General features: G+C 38.8%; 1 protein-coding gene across 2 annotated transcripts in view; it reads right to left on the reverse strand.

Annotated features, from left to right (window-relative positions):
• LOC112053680 (E3 ubiquitin-protein ligase SH3RF3) overlaps positions 1-17,599 on the reverse strand; it is a 50,963-nt gene extending 33,364 nt beyond the window's left edge. The window contains exons 1-2 of one of the 2 annotated variants that reach the window (XM_024093167.2): positions 17,220-17,599; positions 10,460-10,585 (exon numbers count right to left, since the gene is read on the reverse strand). In XM_024093167.2, the coding sequence (XP_023948935.1) occupies positions 10,460-10,573 (114 nt within the window). In that variant the 5' untranslated portion in view covers positions 10,574-10,585; positions 17,220-17,599. The remainder of the gene's footprint in view (positions 1-10,459; positions 10,586-17,219) is intronic. The other variant, XM_024093166.2, reaches the window with a different exon arrangement.
• Positions 17,600-18,344: the final 745 nt, after the last annotated feature.

Here is an 18,344-nt window from a genome sequence, read left to right on the forward strand (position 1 = left end):
AAATAAGTTGAAGGTGACCCAGACCCGGATTCGAACCTTACACCCTTCGGAATCGGAGGCAGAGGTCACATCTACGGTGACAAAGTTCTAGATTGTATAAATAGCAAACAGTATCATCCTCCCTGTATCATCTGTGATTAGTTAGTTATTCAGTTGTGAATCGAAATTAAGAACCTCGTTTTGAAGTCGGTTAAAAAACCCACTTCAGATGATAAAGTCTTCGTTGGAGACGAGCTTTTGTTGTACTGTATTTAATAAAAGCAAAGATAACAAAAGTTCTAAAAAAAAATCACAGGATTCCGTGGTTAATCCATTTTTTGCGGCAGCTAGAACCAGTCTTTTCCTAGACAGGTAAACCTTTATTTATAAAGCAAGACAAGACAATTGGCGTGCAATAGTGCACACCGGACTCGCTATGGAGGGTTCTGTACAAAAAAAACATAGTTCGGTATGTAACATTACTAAAGTTTAACTATGAAAGCATATTACTGAAAAATTGTTTTACAGAAAAGATACAACTGTCTTTGCGTTATTTATCCATACATTATACATTAATTGCGATTACCAACTGCTATATTTGCAACTTGACTAGTTGGAGGGGAATGGGAATATTGGTCATATTATAAAATATATGGCAAATATTCTTTTTTAAAAAAAAAATATTAGCAACTGCAACTGCTAAAAAAGTTTTTAGTAAATGTAACTTAACAAGTTTAAGGTGTACGATTTTTTTCTATGAAGTTTAAGTTCTAGTAACTAAACCATACTATCGTTGTAAGTAAAGTTAATCACTTTAAGTCGGATTATTTTCACAATTTTAAGAAATGTCTGAGTAATTCATACGAATTTCTACTTGAGATCTCAATATGAAAAAATATTGGAAAACGGCTTTTGACAGCTTCCGTGGCGCAGTGGTATGCGCGATGGATTTACAAAACGGAGGACCTGGGGCCGTTTTCTTAATTGTTTTCTTAATTGGTGCAAGTCTGGCTGGTGGGAGGCTTCGGCCGTGGCTAGTTACCACAGACAAAGACGTACCGCCAAACCATTTAGCGTTCCGGTACTATGTGGTGTAGAAAACGAAAGGGGTTTGGATGTTCATCCTCCTCCTAACAAATTAGTCCGCTTTCATCTTAGGTTGCATCATCACTTAGCATTAGAAGAGATTGCAGTCAAGGGCTAATTTGTAAAGAAACTGACAAAATGATCTTTTAAATATTCTCATTTTAAGTACGGAACCCTAAAAACCAAAAGGCCAACAGTTTTTTTGCCAACCATCGCAACGCGTTCCGACCTAGTCCCAGTGGACTGATGACCGAGGCCTTTGCCAAAAGCTTGGCCATTTATAAAGGTGGATATATTCTGACGCTCATAATACTCTCGGAGTTATAATGGGCACAAGACCTTTATTTTTTTTAACCCTCGACGCGAAAAGATGGGTGTTATAAATAAGTTTGACGTTTGTGTCTGTCAGTCTGTCAGTGGGACCATGGCTCCTGAACGGATGAAGCGATTTAAAATTTAGTTTGTTTTTGTATGAACGATGACTTATGTGCGAGTGTTCTTAGACATGCTTGATGAAAATCGGTTAAGCCGTTTAAAAGTTCTGGGGGTGAAAGTGGGGAAGAATAACCGAATGTCTACAAATATACTCGAGTGGGGTCTCAAATGAAAGCGCAGTGAAAGAGAATATTGATGACTTTATCGAGAGTGTAATTAATAATTTCATGACTTTCGGTTTTTCAAAATTTTCATTCGTCTATATGCACTAATACAAGAAAAGTTTCATTCAATGAATACCGAACAGAGTTATAGTATGAGATCCGGCATAAATAATATATACCCTCATCTGCTATTTATTTAGGATAAGAAATAAATTAGTAAAGTAGTATTAGTAAGTATTAAATTATTATTTTTTATTAAATTTATTTTATCTACTTATTAATTTATCTTTGCTTAATTAATAAAAATCGTACACTAGTTAAAATAATACAACAGAATTGAAAACGTAAAGGTTGTCTGCTTTTAGTTTTTACAATGCAACTGTGGGGTTGTCAGGCCAGTCAATTAATGTTAAACAAATACCCTCATGAGTTATTTAGTAGTTTTATATGTCAAATGAAAGCTTATTATATGCTTAATTTTGCTGTGTTAGAGTAAATTTTACCTTTGATCTAGTTCATGGTTCCCTAGATTTTGTATAAAAAATTTGTTTTGCCGCAATTTAAATAGGCATTTTTTGCAATGTGTCGATGTGAATATTTTCTATATACTTGATTTTAGACCATTCATACGTGTCATGCCGTCTTTGATAATAGATTAACCTTAATGGCCCTTAGTTATTGCAATTGAGGCGCCGCCCACGCCATATAATTCCGTTTTATAGATCATTTCATTAGAAAGGCATCGGAACACATCAGTCACAATGTCCTTATTACTCAATGCAATTGGATGTTCAAACCAAGATTACGTCACTATCCGTTAGTCCAACCACGTCTTAGTCCTGGGACTAAGGTGGAGTTCTCGAGGGATTACAGTTCGACGTTTTTAGACATGATTCGTGCGCCCAATTCTTTGGCTGGTGGGAGGCTCCAGCCGTGGCCAGTTACCACCCTACCGGCAAAGACGTACCGCCAAGCGACTAGCGTTCATGTACGATGCCGTGTAGAAACCGAAAGGAGTGTAGATTTTCATCCTCCTCCTAACAAGTTAGTCCGCTACCATCTTAGATTGCATCATCACTTACCATCAGGTGAGATTGTAGTCAAGGGCTAACTTGTAAAGAATATAAAATTATTCTTGACTTGGTATTATTGTCAGTCAGTTATAGTTTACTATTAATATTTTTTTCGCTGACTATGGGCCTTATTAGAAGATTCAGCGGGCGATGAAGCGAGCTATGCTTTGAGTTTCTCTGCGTGATCGAATCAGGAACGAGGAGATCCGCAGACGAACCAAAGTCACTGACATAGCTCAGCGAGTCGCGAAGCTGAAGTGGCAATGGGCAGGCCACATAGGTCGAAGAGCCGATGGACGGTGGGGTCCCAAGGTGCTGGAATAGCGACCCCTTATCGGAAAACGTAGTGTTGGTCGACCCCCCACTAGGTGGACCGAGGATGCCAAGCGGGTTGCAGGGAGCCGCTGGATGCTGGCGGCTCGAGACCGTTGTGCTTGGAGGTCCATACAAGAGGCGTATGTCCAGCAGTGGACGTCTATCGGCTGATAAGGTAAGGTAAGGTAATATTTTTTTCGTTACATAACTTGGCGGACCTCCAAAAAACACCTTTCAGTGAGCCAACCCGCCCAATTAAGCCACTTCGCCCGTAAACTGAAGTAATTTAAAACTGTTGTATTATTCATCGACGGGTTATTAGCAAAGAACGTTAACTTTCCATTTATTCTGTAACGGGCGGATAATGGTAGGCGTCCACAGATCCGCGCCGCACGCATCCAACGGATTTTAGTATTCTATGTATAGAAAGTCATACAGGTGCGTCCATCGTACCGTACCCGCATCGGATAAGCATCGAAAAGATTTTACCCACCGTAAAATTAAAAAAAATATATATAACGGCCATAGTTGGCCCTACGATTTTTGAAAGTTCCCCTCGATTTCTCCAGGATCCCATCATCAGATCCTGAAATGGTGTCAATGCGACCACCTCGGGAGTATATTCTTTCAGTAAACAAAAAAATCGGAATCGGATCGGAACATCAAACGGACGCAGATCCGCATGACTTTCTATACAAAGAATACTAAAATCCGTTTAATACCTACGATGCGGATCTGCGGACGCCTGGCATCAATGGACGACTACGTTAAAAGAAAGGCTCCCATACAACATATAAAAAAATATAGGGTCGGCAGGACGTTTTTATTAAGATGCGTTACCTATACGTCCAACTTTCCAGTTATGTGCATTTAAAAAAATAAATATCATGTGTCTCAAACAGTGACGTACGTGTGTGTAGTCTGCCAATCCGCATTGGGCCAGCGTGCACCGATCCACATCGCATCAAATGGATTTTAGTATTCTTTGTATAGAAAGTTATACAAGTGGGTCCACTGATTCGCAGCGTACCGATCGCATCGAACGGATTTCAACTACCGTAAAATAAAAATCGGTTTGATGCGATGCCTCCGATATATAACATGCGGATCTGTGACGTCATTAGCCTAACCCCTCTCATTCTGACAGCAGACTCGTGCTCAACAGTAAGCCGAAAATGGGTTGTTAATGATAATGATGATGACCTATACTTACTGGATTCAATAATCATAATCCTACTTAATACACAATAGTTTGTATGTTTGTTACTCTTTAACGCCGAAACTACTGAACCGATTTGACTGTTTCTTTGTCCCGAAAAAATCCATGGATTCCCGAAATTTATAGCCTGGATTAACACATAGACTACTTTTATCCCGAGAAATTCATAGTTCCCGCGAGATTTGTGAAAAACTGAATTCCACGCAGACGAAGTCACGGGCGTCCGCTAGTTATAGATATGGACCCTGTCGCCATTTGTAGCCGAATATTGAAACAGCTCTCGTCTCCTGAAGTCCTAACAAATTGGGACGGATAGTTTAAACAACTGCCAGGTACAGTCGGCTGCGAATTAATATCTCAACTTTTGAACTAACAACCGATTCATAAAGTTTAAATTAACTTGTCTCAGTGAATTGGCATCTTTTAGGCCAGTGCATTCCAGCATAGACCTTATCATTACTACAAGAATACGCAAATAAAGTATAAAGAATAATCACAAATGTTTTTTACGATGTTTTTTTTACTGTTGCTTAATTAATAATTAAACAACTTAACAGCCACAATGTCCTACAAATTGCGTGGTAAATTATCTCGTTCCGACGCTCAGAATTTTTTCATTATCAACCCATATTCGGCTCACTGCTGAGCTCGAGTCTCCTCACAGAATGAGAGAGGTTAGGCCAATAGTCCACCACGCTGGCCCAATGCGGATTGGCAGACTTCACACACGCAGAGAATTGTGAAAATTCTCAGGTATGCAGGTTTCCTCACGATGTTTTCCTTCACCGTTTGAGACACGTGATATTTAATTTCTTAAAATGCACACAACTGAAAAGTTGGAAATGCATGCCCCGGAACGGATTCGAACCCACACCCTCCGGAATCGGAGGCAGAGGTCATGTCCACTAGGCTACCACGGCAGAATTTTTTATTACCTGGTAACCGAGTTAGCTACCAGAATCAAGAATTTTCGCAAATGTAAAAGCTAAGCGTCTCATCAAGATGAAGCTACTCACGGAAAATTAACTTTATACCGGCAAACACATACGCCAAGGGATTTAGCGTACCGGTACGACTATAAGGGGTTGTGGATTTCATCCTACCCCTTACAACTTAGCCCGCTTCCATATTAGACTGCATCATCACTTCCCATCAGATGAGATTGTAGTCAAAGGCTAACTTTTAAAAAATAAAAAAATATATGTATAGATTTACTCGTACTATAATACAATAAGTGTTTACTTATATACGCAACTGTACAAATTAAACTTAACAATTCCCATCATATACACAGTTCGTTCCGGACGAGTTTACAATCGGCTCGACGTTCGCAGAAATACGCAGCTAATTATAACATGGATATTCCTGTACACTTTCGAAAATTCACAAGTTTTCACTGAGAAAGGAATTCGGTGGGTAAAATTTCCGTTAAAAGACCGTTAACTTTGAAATTGAACAAAAAATAAAGGAATTTATTATAGGTACTTGGTCGCTAACTATGGGCCTTATAAGAAGGCTCAAAGTCACTCAGCGGGCGATGGAGCGTGCTATGCTTGAAGTTTCTCTGCGTGATCGAATCAGAATTGAGGAGATCCGCAGACGAACTAAAGTCACTGGCATAGCTCAGCGAGTCGCGAAGCTGAAGTGGCAGTGGGCAGGCCACATAGTTCGAAGAGCCGATGGACGTTGGGGTCCCAAGGTGCTGGAATGGCGACCCCGCACCGGAAAGCGCTGTGTTGGTCGACCCTACTAAGTGGACCGAAGACATCAAGCGGGTTGCAGGGAGCCGCTGGATGCTCGCGGCTCGAGACCGTTTTGTTTGGAAGTCCATGCAAGAGGCCTATGTCCAGCAGTGGACGTCCATCGGCTGACAATGATGATGATGATGAATATAGATAGCCCTCTGCTCGTTGGTTTATTCTTTGAGATACTAGGTTCGAGTCCTCGGATAACATTCGTCCTCAACCTATCGGATATTAGTATACCTATTATCCGATTGATAGGTTGATAACGTTTTTTTGTTATCGAAGCGTTAGCGTTTGTAGAAAGAGAATCGATATATTCATAACTGTATCTTTACATAAATCTAGAATTTTGTTATTTTTATAGCTTTTTTTATTCTTTACAAGTTAGCCCTCGACTACAATCTCACCTGATGGTAAGTGATGATGCAGTCTAAGATGGAAGCGGGCTAGTTAGGAGGAGGATGAAAATCCTCACCCCTTTTCTACACGACATCGTACCGGAACGCTAAATCGCTTGGCGGTACGTCTATGTCGGTAGGGTGCCACGGCCGAAGACTCCCACCAGCCAGACCTGGACCAATTAAGAAAATCTCAATAGGCCCATCCGGGGATCGAACCCAGGACCTCCGTTTTATAAATCCACCACGCATACCACTGCGCCACGGATGCCGTAAAGTAATAGCTTCAAGGGATTGTAGAGTAGACCTGAGTAGAATTTCAACACGATATCTCCACGCGTTTCTTAGATAAAAGAATCTTCACAGAGAGTCTGGCGAACACATATGGACAACAAAGTAATCTTATAATGGTTCCGTTTTCCTTTTAGAGTACGGAACCCTAAAACTAGTTTCAAAATATGTAATAACAGTGAAATTTTTCTATCAGCTACATAATGTACGTATCAGCTGCGCGGAAAACAAACTAAACAAGGGGGATTTAATCTTATCAGATGATATGTCACACGAGTATTTATTAGAATAATGTTTTTGATAACAGATAATTTACTTACAGTTCATTTCATTAGCCAGGGAAGTAAACAATGATCCTCGAAAATACAACATCAAATCGATATCACATTTGAAATATATATTATGACCTCTGCCTTTGATACGGAGGGTCTAGATTCGAATCCGGTCCCAGGCATGCACTGCCAACTTTTCAGTTGAGTGCATTTTAAGAAATTAACTATCACGCGTCTCAAACGGTGTAGGACTTTGTGAGAAAACTTACATACCTGAGAACTTTCTTAATTCTCTACGTGTGTAGTCTGCCAAATCGCATTTGGCCAGCGTGGTGGTCTATTAGACTAACCCCTCTCATTCTGAGAGGAGACTCGTGCTCAGCAGTGAGCCGAATATAGGTTGTTAATGATGGAATGCCAAACACAAAGTGGTACAAGGCAGGACGTCTGTCGGGTCAGGTACTAAAATAATAAAGAGACGGCCGAATTTAAAAATACTTTACACCATTAGACAGGTACGTTTTCACCGAGTAACACAAGATATATTTTATCCCCGTGTTCCCACGGAAACGGGAGCTAAACTACGAAATAGCAGAGGTCACATCTATAGTGTTATCTATACTAATACTATAAAGCTGAAGAGTTTGTTTGTTTGAACGCAGTAATCTCAGGAACTACTTATTCGATTTGAAAAATTCTTTCAGTGTTAGATAGCCCATTTATTGAGGAAGGCTATAGGCGAACCTTTATGCATCAACGTGCCATTTTTTTCTAAAAAATGTTTAATGGGGTCATTGGCGTGCCATCAAATAATTTTGACTTTCTGATTATTTGGAGAATAACAATAATATATACTATCAAAACTCTTTATGAAATAAAGTAAACAAAAGAGGTACATTTTGGAATGTTTTTATTACACGCATAAATTAAATTATTGTAAAATTAGTGTGACTTCTGTTGCTGCAGGTTAGATGACAAATAATTTATGTCAAATACCTACTTTACACATGTTTTATGATCGGCGACGTGCCCAAAATATTGTGTCGCGTGCCATCAATGGCACGCGTGCCATTGGTTCGCCTACCCTGCTATAGGCTATATATTATCCCCGTATTCCAACGGGAACGGGAACTACGCGGGTGAATCCGTGCGGCGCCAGCTAGTAATCTATACTTCTATACTAATATTATAAAGAGGTAAAGTTTGTAAGTTTGTCACATTTTTTAAATGGGGTAATCTTCGGAACTCCTGGTCCGATTTCAAAAATTCTTTCACCAGTAGAATGCTACATTATCGGGGAGTGCTATAGGCTATATTTTATATTAGTATGATATATATTCGTCGAGTTAACACAGTTTTTGTCATACAGGTCGGACCGAAAATCTTCTTAAGCAGACTTATTCGCATGCGCTGCCTTAACCATTGTGTAAAATTGAAATTAATGTATGGAGGCTTTATGTATCTTTAAAAGTTCTACAAAAAAGTCCGTGACACCATATATCTATCTTCTATATATTAGCAGATATAGTACCTTTTGTGTTTTAAAAATTATAAATTGTATATACTTAGGTTTGCGTCATTATTTATGCTACTTAACTTAAATCCTTATCAAAATAAATTATTTAATAATCACAAGGATATTATGGAGATAATATTTGCCCTTTATAGTATGTTAATTAGTTAAATAGTTTCGGAGATAATACAAAATTTCTAAAAGACGCAGAAATTCCGCTACATGACGCCCCGCGCTTTCAATTACGTAGTTCCCGTTCCTGTGTGAATATGGCAATCAAACATAGTCTATGACACTCGCAAATAACGTAGCTTTCTATTGGTAAAACAATCTTTCAAATCGGTCCAGTAGATCCAAAGATTATAATTTTAGCAAAGAAGTCTCTATTTTCCTTTGTCATCGCACCACGCTCATAGGGCTGGACCGATTTTGCTAAGGGTAGGGGTAAGGTAGGGTAGGTATAGGGTAGGGTAGGGTAGGGTACAGGTAGGGCAGGGGTTGTGTAAGGGTAGGGTAGGGGTAAAGGTAGGGTAGGGGTAGGGTGGGGTAGGGCAGGGTAGGGGAGTGTATGCCTAGGATAGGGGTAGGGGAGGGGTAGGGCCTACCCCTATCCTAGGGGTAGGGAAAGGGAAGATTACGGGTAGGGTAGGGTACGGGTAGGGTAGGGGTAAGATACAGTTAGGGTACGGGTAGGGTAGGAGTAGGTTAGAGGTAAGAGATCGATACTGAAGCCTATTTTCTATATTTTTGTCTGTCTGTTTGCCTTTTTTTGACCGGGCATCACGCTGAAACTACAGAATGAATTCAAATGATACTTAAGACGATTTGAGACCATAATACGTAGAAGGATAATAGGATACTTTTTGTCGCGAAAACAAAATCAGAAATGGGTGAAGTAGGAATAGAAAGTTTGTACGGAAATTCATTAATTTTTCTAGGTACATTTGTAAATGTAAAATGATTATATAGGTATAAGTTATAAAACTTGCAAAATAGAATGTGAAATAGGGGTTGAAAGTTGACATCGATTTTTACGCGGACGATGTCGCGGGCATCCGCTAGTCTAATACAAAAAGCTTTTTCTTAGATATGTATACAGTTTTTCGTAGACGACTGTACCGTAGCATCCTGAGTTAATAGACCCATCCTCCGTACATTGTAAATAAACACTAGTTTATTGCTGGGGCCAATAGCAACGGCATTTGCTTGAGTCATCTCTATTGACTACTGACTCATGTGTTTGTATGATGACATTTCTTTTAATGTTTGCTAGTTAGCTTATGTGGCTTCAGATGAGGTCCTGGGTTCGAGTCTTGGGTCGAGCTATGAAATATAGATAATCTTTTTTTTTTAATAGAGCTTAGCCAGGGGTAATAGACTAAGACCTCATAGTGTGGCCCAACATAGGTTTTGATTGAGCCACATAAGATTGGGCGGTAAATCCAAAAATCGTTCGTACTCGACTAAAAGTAAACTAAAGTAGTCCGAACCAGCCCTTAAGGTAGGCAGTACATTTTTGCATCTATGGAGTGCTCGCCACTTTTTTTTTTTTCGTATACAGAAGGGGAAATCCTCATGGATACCTAGCTGAGTTAGGTAGTGCCGGACTCTTACCGGCTAAAACCCCTCCTGTCGCCCTGTTTTCCGTGTACCCGCCTTTCAGCCTAACACGGGAAACATTGTCCTTTACTTGTCTGTCTTTCTTCTCTTCTCTTCCTTTTCCTTTTCTGTCATGACTCTCTCCAAGAAGTGCTGGCCACTGCCCGGGACTCAAACCGACAATTTCGTGATCCTGAGCCAAATACGCTTACCACTATACGAAAACAAGAGAGATGGAAAACATTTACGCTAAATTGTAAAATAGCCTGATTGGTACTTAAATGGTACTTACCTACATTACTTTACTTTCCGTACTTTCTTCTATTGTACGGAATATAAGATTAGGTGCAGAGTACTTATATGATCTCACCTTGAGGCATTTCAGGCAGAAGGTGTGCTGGCAAGGCAGCACCCTGGAGGAAGTGTCGAGGCGCTCGAGGCACACGGAGCACTCCAGCAGGTCATTTAGTAGACCCTCATCCATTCCGGTCACACCCTAGGGAAGAAAATATCTCATTACACTATTGCTGTACCCCCTCCTAATAACATTTAGAATATAGGCAGAGATCGACAATCATAAGAATTAAATATTAAATCTATTTTGAACCGACTTCAAAAAAAGGAGGAAGTTATCAATTAGTCGGAATCTTGAAAGTTCCCCTCGTTTTCTTCAGGGTCCCATCATCAGATCCTGACATGATTACTATGGGACCAACTGGAAAGCATACCCTCTCAAACGAAAAAAGAATTTTTAAAAATTTTCAAATCGGTTCAGGCGTCTTCGAGTCATCGGTGAACATACATAAAAAAAAGGTTCCGACGAATTGATAACCTCCTCCTTTTTTTGAAGTCGGTTAAAAATCGTAAAGGCAAGTATAGCGTTTTATATTTTTTCCATTAACCACTTTAAAGCACTGCAACTATATAAAGGTCTGGAGTCGATCTGATGATGGGGTCGCAACCCACACGAGGGAACTCTTTTAACGGCTTACAACAGTTACCTTGTGTTTGGACTTGATTAATTTGTGTCGACAAGAGTTGTGACTGTCATTAGGGGTCTGATGATGGAGACGAGGGACAATTTAGGGAACCCCTCAACGGTTTACAGTAGCTACCTTGTATGTGAAAATCATAGCTGGGCACCGTTAATCACATAGTTAACTTCGTTAATCGTTAATCCGCTACAAAAAAAGTAAGCTTCGTTAAACGATAAAGCGTTACATTCCGGAAGAATTAACGCAAGTTAACGTTAATCGTTAATCCGTTAATATGACTGGTTAATATTGCATTTTTATATCATTGTGTGAGATTGGAAATTTACCATTGGAAAAATAAAGGTGAGCACTGGGGTAAAGTGCCATATTTTGTTTTTAGTTGATTTTATCAATAATTTTAACATAAATTTAGTAATTTGTTGAATTATTTGAAAAAAAATCTTTCATAATTTCTTACTTATCTAAACCTGTTAATCACGTCGCGCGGTAAATAGTAGGCATTGGATTAACGATTAACGGACTTCTGCATATTAACGGAAGTTAACGGATCCGTTAACATTTTAAAAAGTTAACTTAAAAGTTAATCCGTTAATCAAAATGTTAACTTCGTTAATTAACGATTAACGGATTAACGAGTTAATGCCCAGCTATGGTGAAAATACATTAAAATTGCATTGGAACGAAAGAGAAACGGGATAACTTCGCCGCTATTGGTCGACATTTTGTCTTCTATTTACATGACATGACATACGACATACACTTGTCAAACATCAATCTTATAACACCCCTCTTTTAATGCCGATGGTTAAAATGATCTAAAACGAGAGAATATGAGTTAGCAACACGCTAGTTCACGAGAGTCGGATCGCGAGAATTGGTTAAAATAACTTTTAAACGACTTCCAAAAACACGTAAACAGGTTCACAATTCGGTACGTTTTTTGTGCATTTTTTGTTTGTCCACAGATTTCACCGCCACATCTCGATTTGCATGACTTGATCTTGTTCAGTATTGATTTACTTGCATCGGGAATCTAAGAATAGAATTATAATTATTTATTTTTATAATATACTTATCTAAAGTAGATATAATTTAACTTCAACTTTTCAGTTAAATATGCATTTTATGAAATTAATTATCACGTCTCTAAAGGAAAAACATCGTGAGGAAACCTACATAACTGAGAATTTTCTTAATTCTCAGTTATGTAGGGCCAGCGTGGTGGAAAGGCCTAACCCCTCACATTTATTTTTTTATTTTTTTATTCTTTACAAGTTAGCCCTTGACTACAATCTCACCTGATGGTAAGTGATGATGCAGTCTGAGATGGAAGCGGGCTAACTTGTTAGGAGCAGGATGAAAATCCACACCCCTTTCGGTTTCTACACAGCATCGTACCGGAACGCTAAATCGCTTGGCGGTACGTCTTTGCCGGTAGGGTGGTAACTAGCCACGGCCGAAGCCTCCCACCAGCCAAAAACATTCTGAGAGGAGACTCGTGCTCAACAGTGAGCCAATAATTATAAAAAAATAAACCAAAAATTTGCATAATTTAACTCGCAACTTTTCACATTGCATTTTAATAATATACATATCACGTGTCTGAAACGGTGAAGGAAAACATCGTGAGGAAACCTGCTTACCCGAGATTCTCTACACGCGTGAAGTTTGCCAATCCGCGTTAGGCTAGCGTGGTGGACAATTAGCCTAACCCATATTTTTTTTCAGGTTTCTGTTGACCTACAAATATTGAATTAGGCAAGAATCGACTGACCTCTAAGATCAGTGTGGTCATATTAAATATTGTACGGTAACTTAGGTAACCGATATACAGCTTAGATCCACAACGCTGCTCCAATGTAGGTTTGTGGGTTTAATAGGATTATCGTTGCAATATCATAAGTTTCAAATCCATACATTTCTCGGATGTACACGGCATCGTGCGTATGGTGCCATATTGTTTGACGGCGAGGTTTAATAACAATGCTTTTGTTCTACGAAAAATTGTTCTCAACACTGTGAGCTGAATGTTTAACTAGTTAACATTTGTATTAACATTTCGGTCCGAGAGCTGATGGACTTTTAGGTAGGTTTTTGTGAGTTTTATATTCCTTTGATAAGTTAGGCCTTGACACAATCTCACCTGATGGTAAGTGATGATGCAATCTAAATGGAAGCGGGCTAACTTATTTGAGGAGGATGATCCACACCCCTTTCGGTTTCTACACGACATCGTACCGGAACGCTAAATTGCTTGGCGGTACGTCTTTGTCGGTAGGGTGGTAACTAGCCACGGCAGAAGCCTCCCACCAGCCAGACCTGGACCAATTAATAGGACCAAGGACCTCCGTCTTGCAAGTCCACTGCGCCACGGAGGCCGTCAAAACTAGGTATTTGGTTTTTAAATCTGTTGACAAGTTAGCCCTTGACTGCTATCACACCTGATGCTAAGCGATACAGTCTAAAGTGTTTTTCAGATGTCATGGGTACGGTGACAGTTGCCTTATGACGTTCATAATACGTACTATTATCGTGAATTTTGGCAAACTTTAAAGAGTGAAACGAACTGTCAAATGCACCATGTTTCACTGTTGAAAGTTTGCTGCGATTCACGATAACAGTATTATGAATGTCATACAGGTGATTGTCACCGTACCCATGCTATCTAAAAACACTTTAGTGTGAGATCCCGCATAAGAAATATATACCCTCATCTGTTATTTATTTAAACTAGCGGACCCGGTCATCGTTACTTTACATTACTCTACCCCTACCCTTAACCTAACCGTACCCCTACCCCTACCCCTACTACTACCTATTGTATGGGAAATAGAAAAGGGTTGTTTTTATGGTTTACCTGACAATTATTCTATTTTTTTTCACCTTTTAAGCCCTCTCTATACCTCCACAAACATTTCAAGACCAAGATAAGATAAATATGTTAGCCGTTCTCTAGTTTTAGCGGGACTAATGAACAGCAATTCATTTTTATATATATAGATAGAAGATAGATAAGAAATAAATAATAGGATATATTCACATGGACACATTGCAAATAGGTTGCCTAGTTAAATTGGTAAACAGAACACATCGAGTGGGACTGATAGTATATAAAATTATATGAATATGATTAATCGGTAATCTTAATACCCATAACACAAGCTACCCTATTTGCTTACTTTAGGCTAGATAGTGATGTATGTATTGTATATAGAAATAGCAATTCAATTAAGATAATCTATCTATCTATCTAATCTAGGTAATCTAGCTAGTTTTGAACAAGATAAGTGAAGTTAGCTCATCTGTTATTGAGTGCAAGCAATGTATTTGTGTGCCAACTCAATTTAAACACAACTAGTGTATGAGTGAGTATACATTGAGTTTATTGAGTGCAATTTCATAACAGCACTCACTGCATCTCTAAAAGGATGGAGGACCTTTGCACTGATAGTCTAACTATTGATATTCTTATTATATACTAGCGGACGCCCGCGACTTCGACCGCAATTAGACCTCTTTAATTTACAGTAGTATCGCTGTAAAAATGGAGTAACTTCTCCCATTTTCCCAACATTTTCCTTCACTGCTCTGCTCCTATTGATTGTAGTGTGATGAAAAGTATACTATAACCCAGGAGTAGGAAGAATAATTGTATCAATTTTCATTCAAATCTGTGAAGTCGTTTTTGTTTCTAAAAGAACATACTGAGAGACGGACAGACAAAAATTTTAAAATACACAGACAGACAAAAATTTTACTGATTTTTGGCATCAGTATTGATTACTAATCACCCCTGATACTCATTTTGGAAATGTATTTCATGTACAGAATTGACCTCTACAGATTTATTATAAGTATAGATATATTTTCTATAATTTTTTGTTGGTAGGCCTAATCTGTTGCTAGGTTGACTAACATTGGCAGGCTAAATCATTAACTTTGTATGTTAAAGTGTTTTTCAGATAGCATGGGTATGGTATCTGCCTGTATGATGTTCATAATATGTACTATTATTGTGAATCATGGCATTGTCAATTTTGGCAAACTTTCAAGAGAGAAATGAACTGTCACCTGCACCATCCTACATGAAACAAACTGTAGTTGACATATACAATTGAGATTCTATGTCACTAATATGCCTACTGACAACCCTTCATGAATGAACAATAGGTAGAAGACATTTCTGAGTTGATTTGATGTTGATTTTAATAGGTTGTTAATGACCAAATTACTGAATAGGCCAGCTGGTTGTTACCAGTTGTTAGTCTATCTAGCTACAGACTAAAACTCAAAAGCAAAATGAGCTTGAATCTTGTGGGCCTAGCATGCAGTCAGTGACATATGTTTGTTTGACATATCTTCAAACTAGGAGATGGCAATAAAGGGCCCAAGATTCACATCTTATATCAGCATAATCATCATTATAATTAACAACTCATTTGGCTCACTGTTGAGCACGAGTCTCCTCCGAGAATCAGAGGGGTTAGGCTAATAATACACCATGCTGGTAACCTCAAATGTTTGTCTAACATTTACAAGTGATATACAATGCTGGCCCAATGCAGATTGGCAGACTTCATTAACAGGCAGACATAAAAAGAATTTAGAAATTTGTCAGCTATACAGGTTTTGTAATGAGGCAATGCATTTACTATCTATGAACTGGATGGGGACCATTTCTATTTACATTTGATGGTGATTGTAATAATAAAACATTACCCTAAGGCCTCTAATTATGAAGCTATTATCATTATTCATAATAAATGGATGATACTGTTTAATAAAATGTATAGTATAATAATATTCCTGTTCCTGTCAAATTTATCGGAAATGTAAATCCACTGCGCATTGGATTTACAAAACGGAGGTCCTGGATTCAATCTCCAGCTTGGCAGATTGAGATTTTCTTAATTGGTCCAGGTCTGGCTGGTGGGAGGCTTCGGCCGTGGCTAGTTACCACCCTACCAGCAAAGACGTACCGCCAAGCGATTTAGCGTTTCAGTATGATGTTGTGTAGAAACCGAAAGGAGTGTAAGTTTTCATCCTCCTCCTAACAAGTTAGCCCGTTTCCATCTTAGACTGCATCATCACTTACCATCAGGTGAGATTGTAGTCAAGAGCTAACTTGTAATAAAAAAAAAAAACAATAATACAGCAGGCAGGGATTAATGACTCCTCAGTGTTGGTAAAGGGTTCCACAAAACAAAGTTCTATGCAAAACCATAGCCTATAAGTCTTACAGTGGAATTCATAGACATAGTTGAGACACCCCCAGGGGATCATTTACCCTCTGAGTGTTGAATTTAACCTCTATATGTTTGACAATTTGACACTCAGCGGGTGAATGATCCCCTAGGAGTGCCCCTATAATGTTTATGAATTCCACTGTTACACCTCACAGAACTTGTTAAAAAAACATTGTGTATAAAATGTGGCACTGTGCCCTTCAGTGTTAAGGCATAAGTGTTAAGACTCTTTTTTTTATTCTTTACAAGTTAGCCCTTGATCACTTGATGATAAGTGGTGATGCAATCTAAGATAGAAGCAGGCTAACTTGTTAGGGGGAGGATAAAATCCACACCCTTCTCAGTTTTTCACGACTTTCATGGTAAGTAGCCACAGATGAAGCCTGCTGAAGCCAGTTAGACCTGGACCAATTAAGAAAACTCAACTCAATTGGCCCAGGCGAGGATCACATACCTGTAATCACACCAGTGACTGGAATGTAACAGCATGGTGGTAGTGCTTCCTCAAATAAGCCTTGTCACAAAGGCCTCTACTATGTCAAAAGCTTCTCAAATAAACCAGCGACTACACAAAACAACCTGTTACAATTTCGAAAAGATGAAACAATCTATAGACAAAACTTGGCTACCAGCCAACATTCCTACCTATTTAGTATCAAAGTTGTTTAGTTGTTTACATTTGCCGGATATTCGAATTTGGAATTGAACAATTTCGAATTTCAAATATCAAAATAATGTAAGGATTTTGAATTTAGAATTCAAGTACTGTAATTTTTATGTATACACACTTGTGACACGCGCGAGTCGCGAGGCGAGTTGCATGTCAACTTATATCAAGAAATGCATCTTTCAACATATGCGATGTATCTCGGGATCGTTGATGACTCACCGTATGTTTTAAATTCCTTCGTTAGCGGGAAGTCGGTCCATTGTAACAGCAACAAAATCCGCGGTCACCAGTTACCACCCCAGTCACTTAACATTATTAAAAGACACCAACGCTTTTATCACGTCACATCACTGTAGCGGCACTGTAGCGGGATGTTTTTACACTAAAAACTCGGAACACACACGGGACTGCTATCGGGAGGTTAATATTGTGGGAAAAATTCACTTGTTCACACAAAAAACTAAAACAATTTCACGCACAAATGCCATTCTTAGCGATCGGCGCTACTCCTGTCTCCTTTCATTCGTTCGAATTACGACCGAACGTCGAACGCTGTCGAACAAGTCGCGACTTGCGAGTCGCGAACTCGCGATCAAGCGGGACGACAGTCGACAGGTGAAGCGGAGGCAGGGAATATTCTTAGGGTTCCGTGAAATACAATGAGTGTTTTATCCACATATCAATCTACCCTCAACTTCACCAGCGTGCAGAGTCATCCACACCATATTAACATTTATAAATTAAGGCTTAGTGTGCTATTAAAATGTATATTGTTTAAATTTTACTTTAAATGTGAAAAAAATTTAAATGCATGTGTCTAAAAAAGGGGTCGACATCAAAAGTAGATTTAAAGAGCAAAAGTAAAACACGATTATTGAATGGTAACCTATCAGGTCTATCAATCCCCACTAGCATAGATTAACCTTGAGCAGTCCTGGGACTGCACAGGTGGTTTAAGTGTACCCTTAAACCTACACACAGAGTTACAAACCTTTGGAAGTTTGTGACCAGGTGCAGGTTAAAGGTTACACTCAAATTCACTGCTCTAGTTATTCTCTCCGCCAATGTCAAAGTAATCCATGAAGGATTATTAACTAACAAAAGGTCTTGAATAATTTAATGAGTATAAATGATTTTGCCTTACTAAGCCTTAGTTATGTGAAAGTTAACTATAATAAAACCATAAAAAGCAAAAAGGTAATTTTTATGTATGTACGGAACTCTTTTAACATGAAGTCTACTCACAGTCATCCAGTTATTTTTTTAAAATTTCATACATGTTTTTTGAGTTCAGTTCTAGTCTTTATGAGATGTGACATTTTGAACCGGCTAAGCTAAGTAAAA

The sequence above is a fragment of the Bicyclus anynana genome, chromosome 23, assembly GCF_947172395.1.
Source record: "Bicyclus anynana chromosome 23, ilBicAnyn1.1, whole genome shotgun sequence".
Classification (NCBI taxonomy): Eukaryota; Metazoa; Arthropoda; class Insecta; order Lepidoptera; family Nymphalidae; genus Bicyclus; species Bicyclus anynana.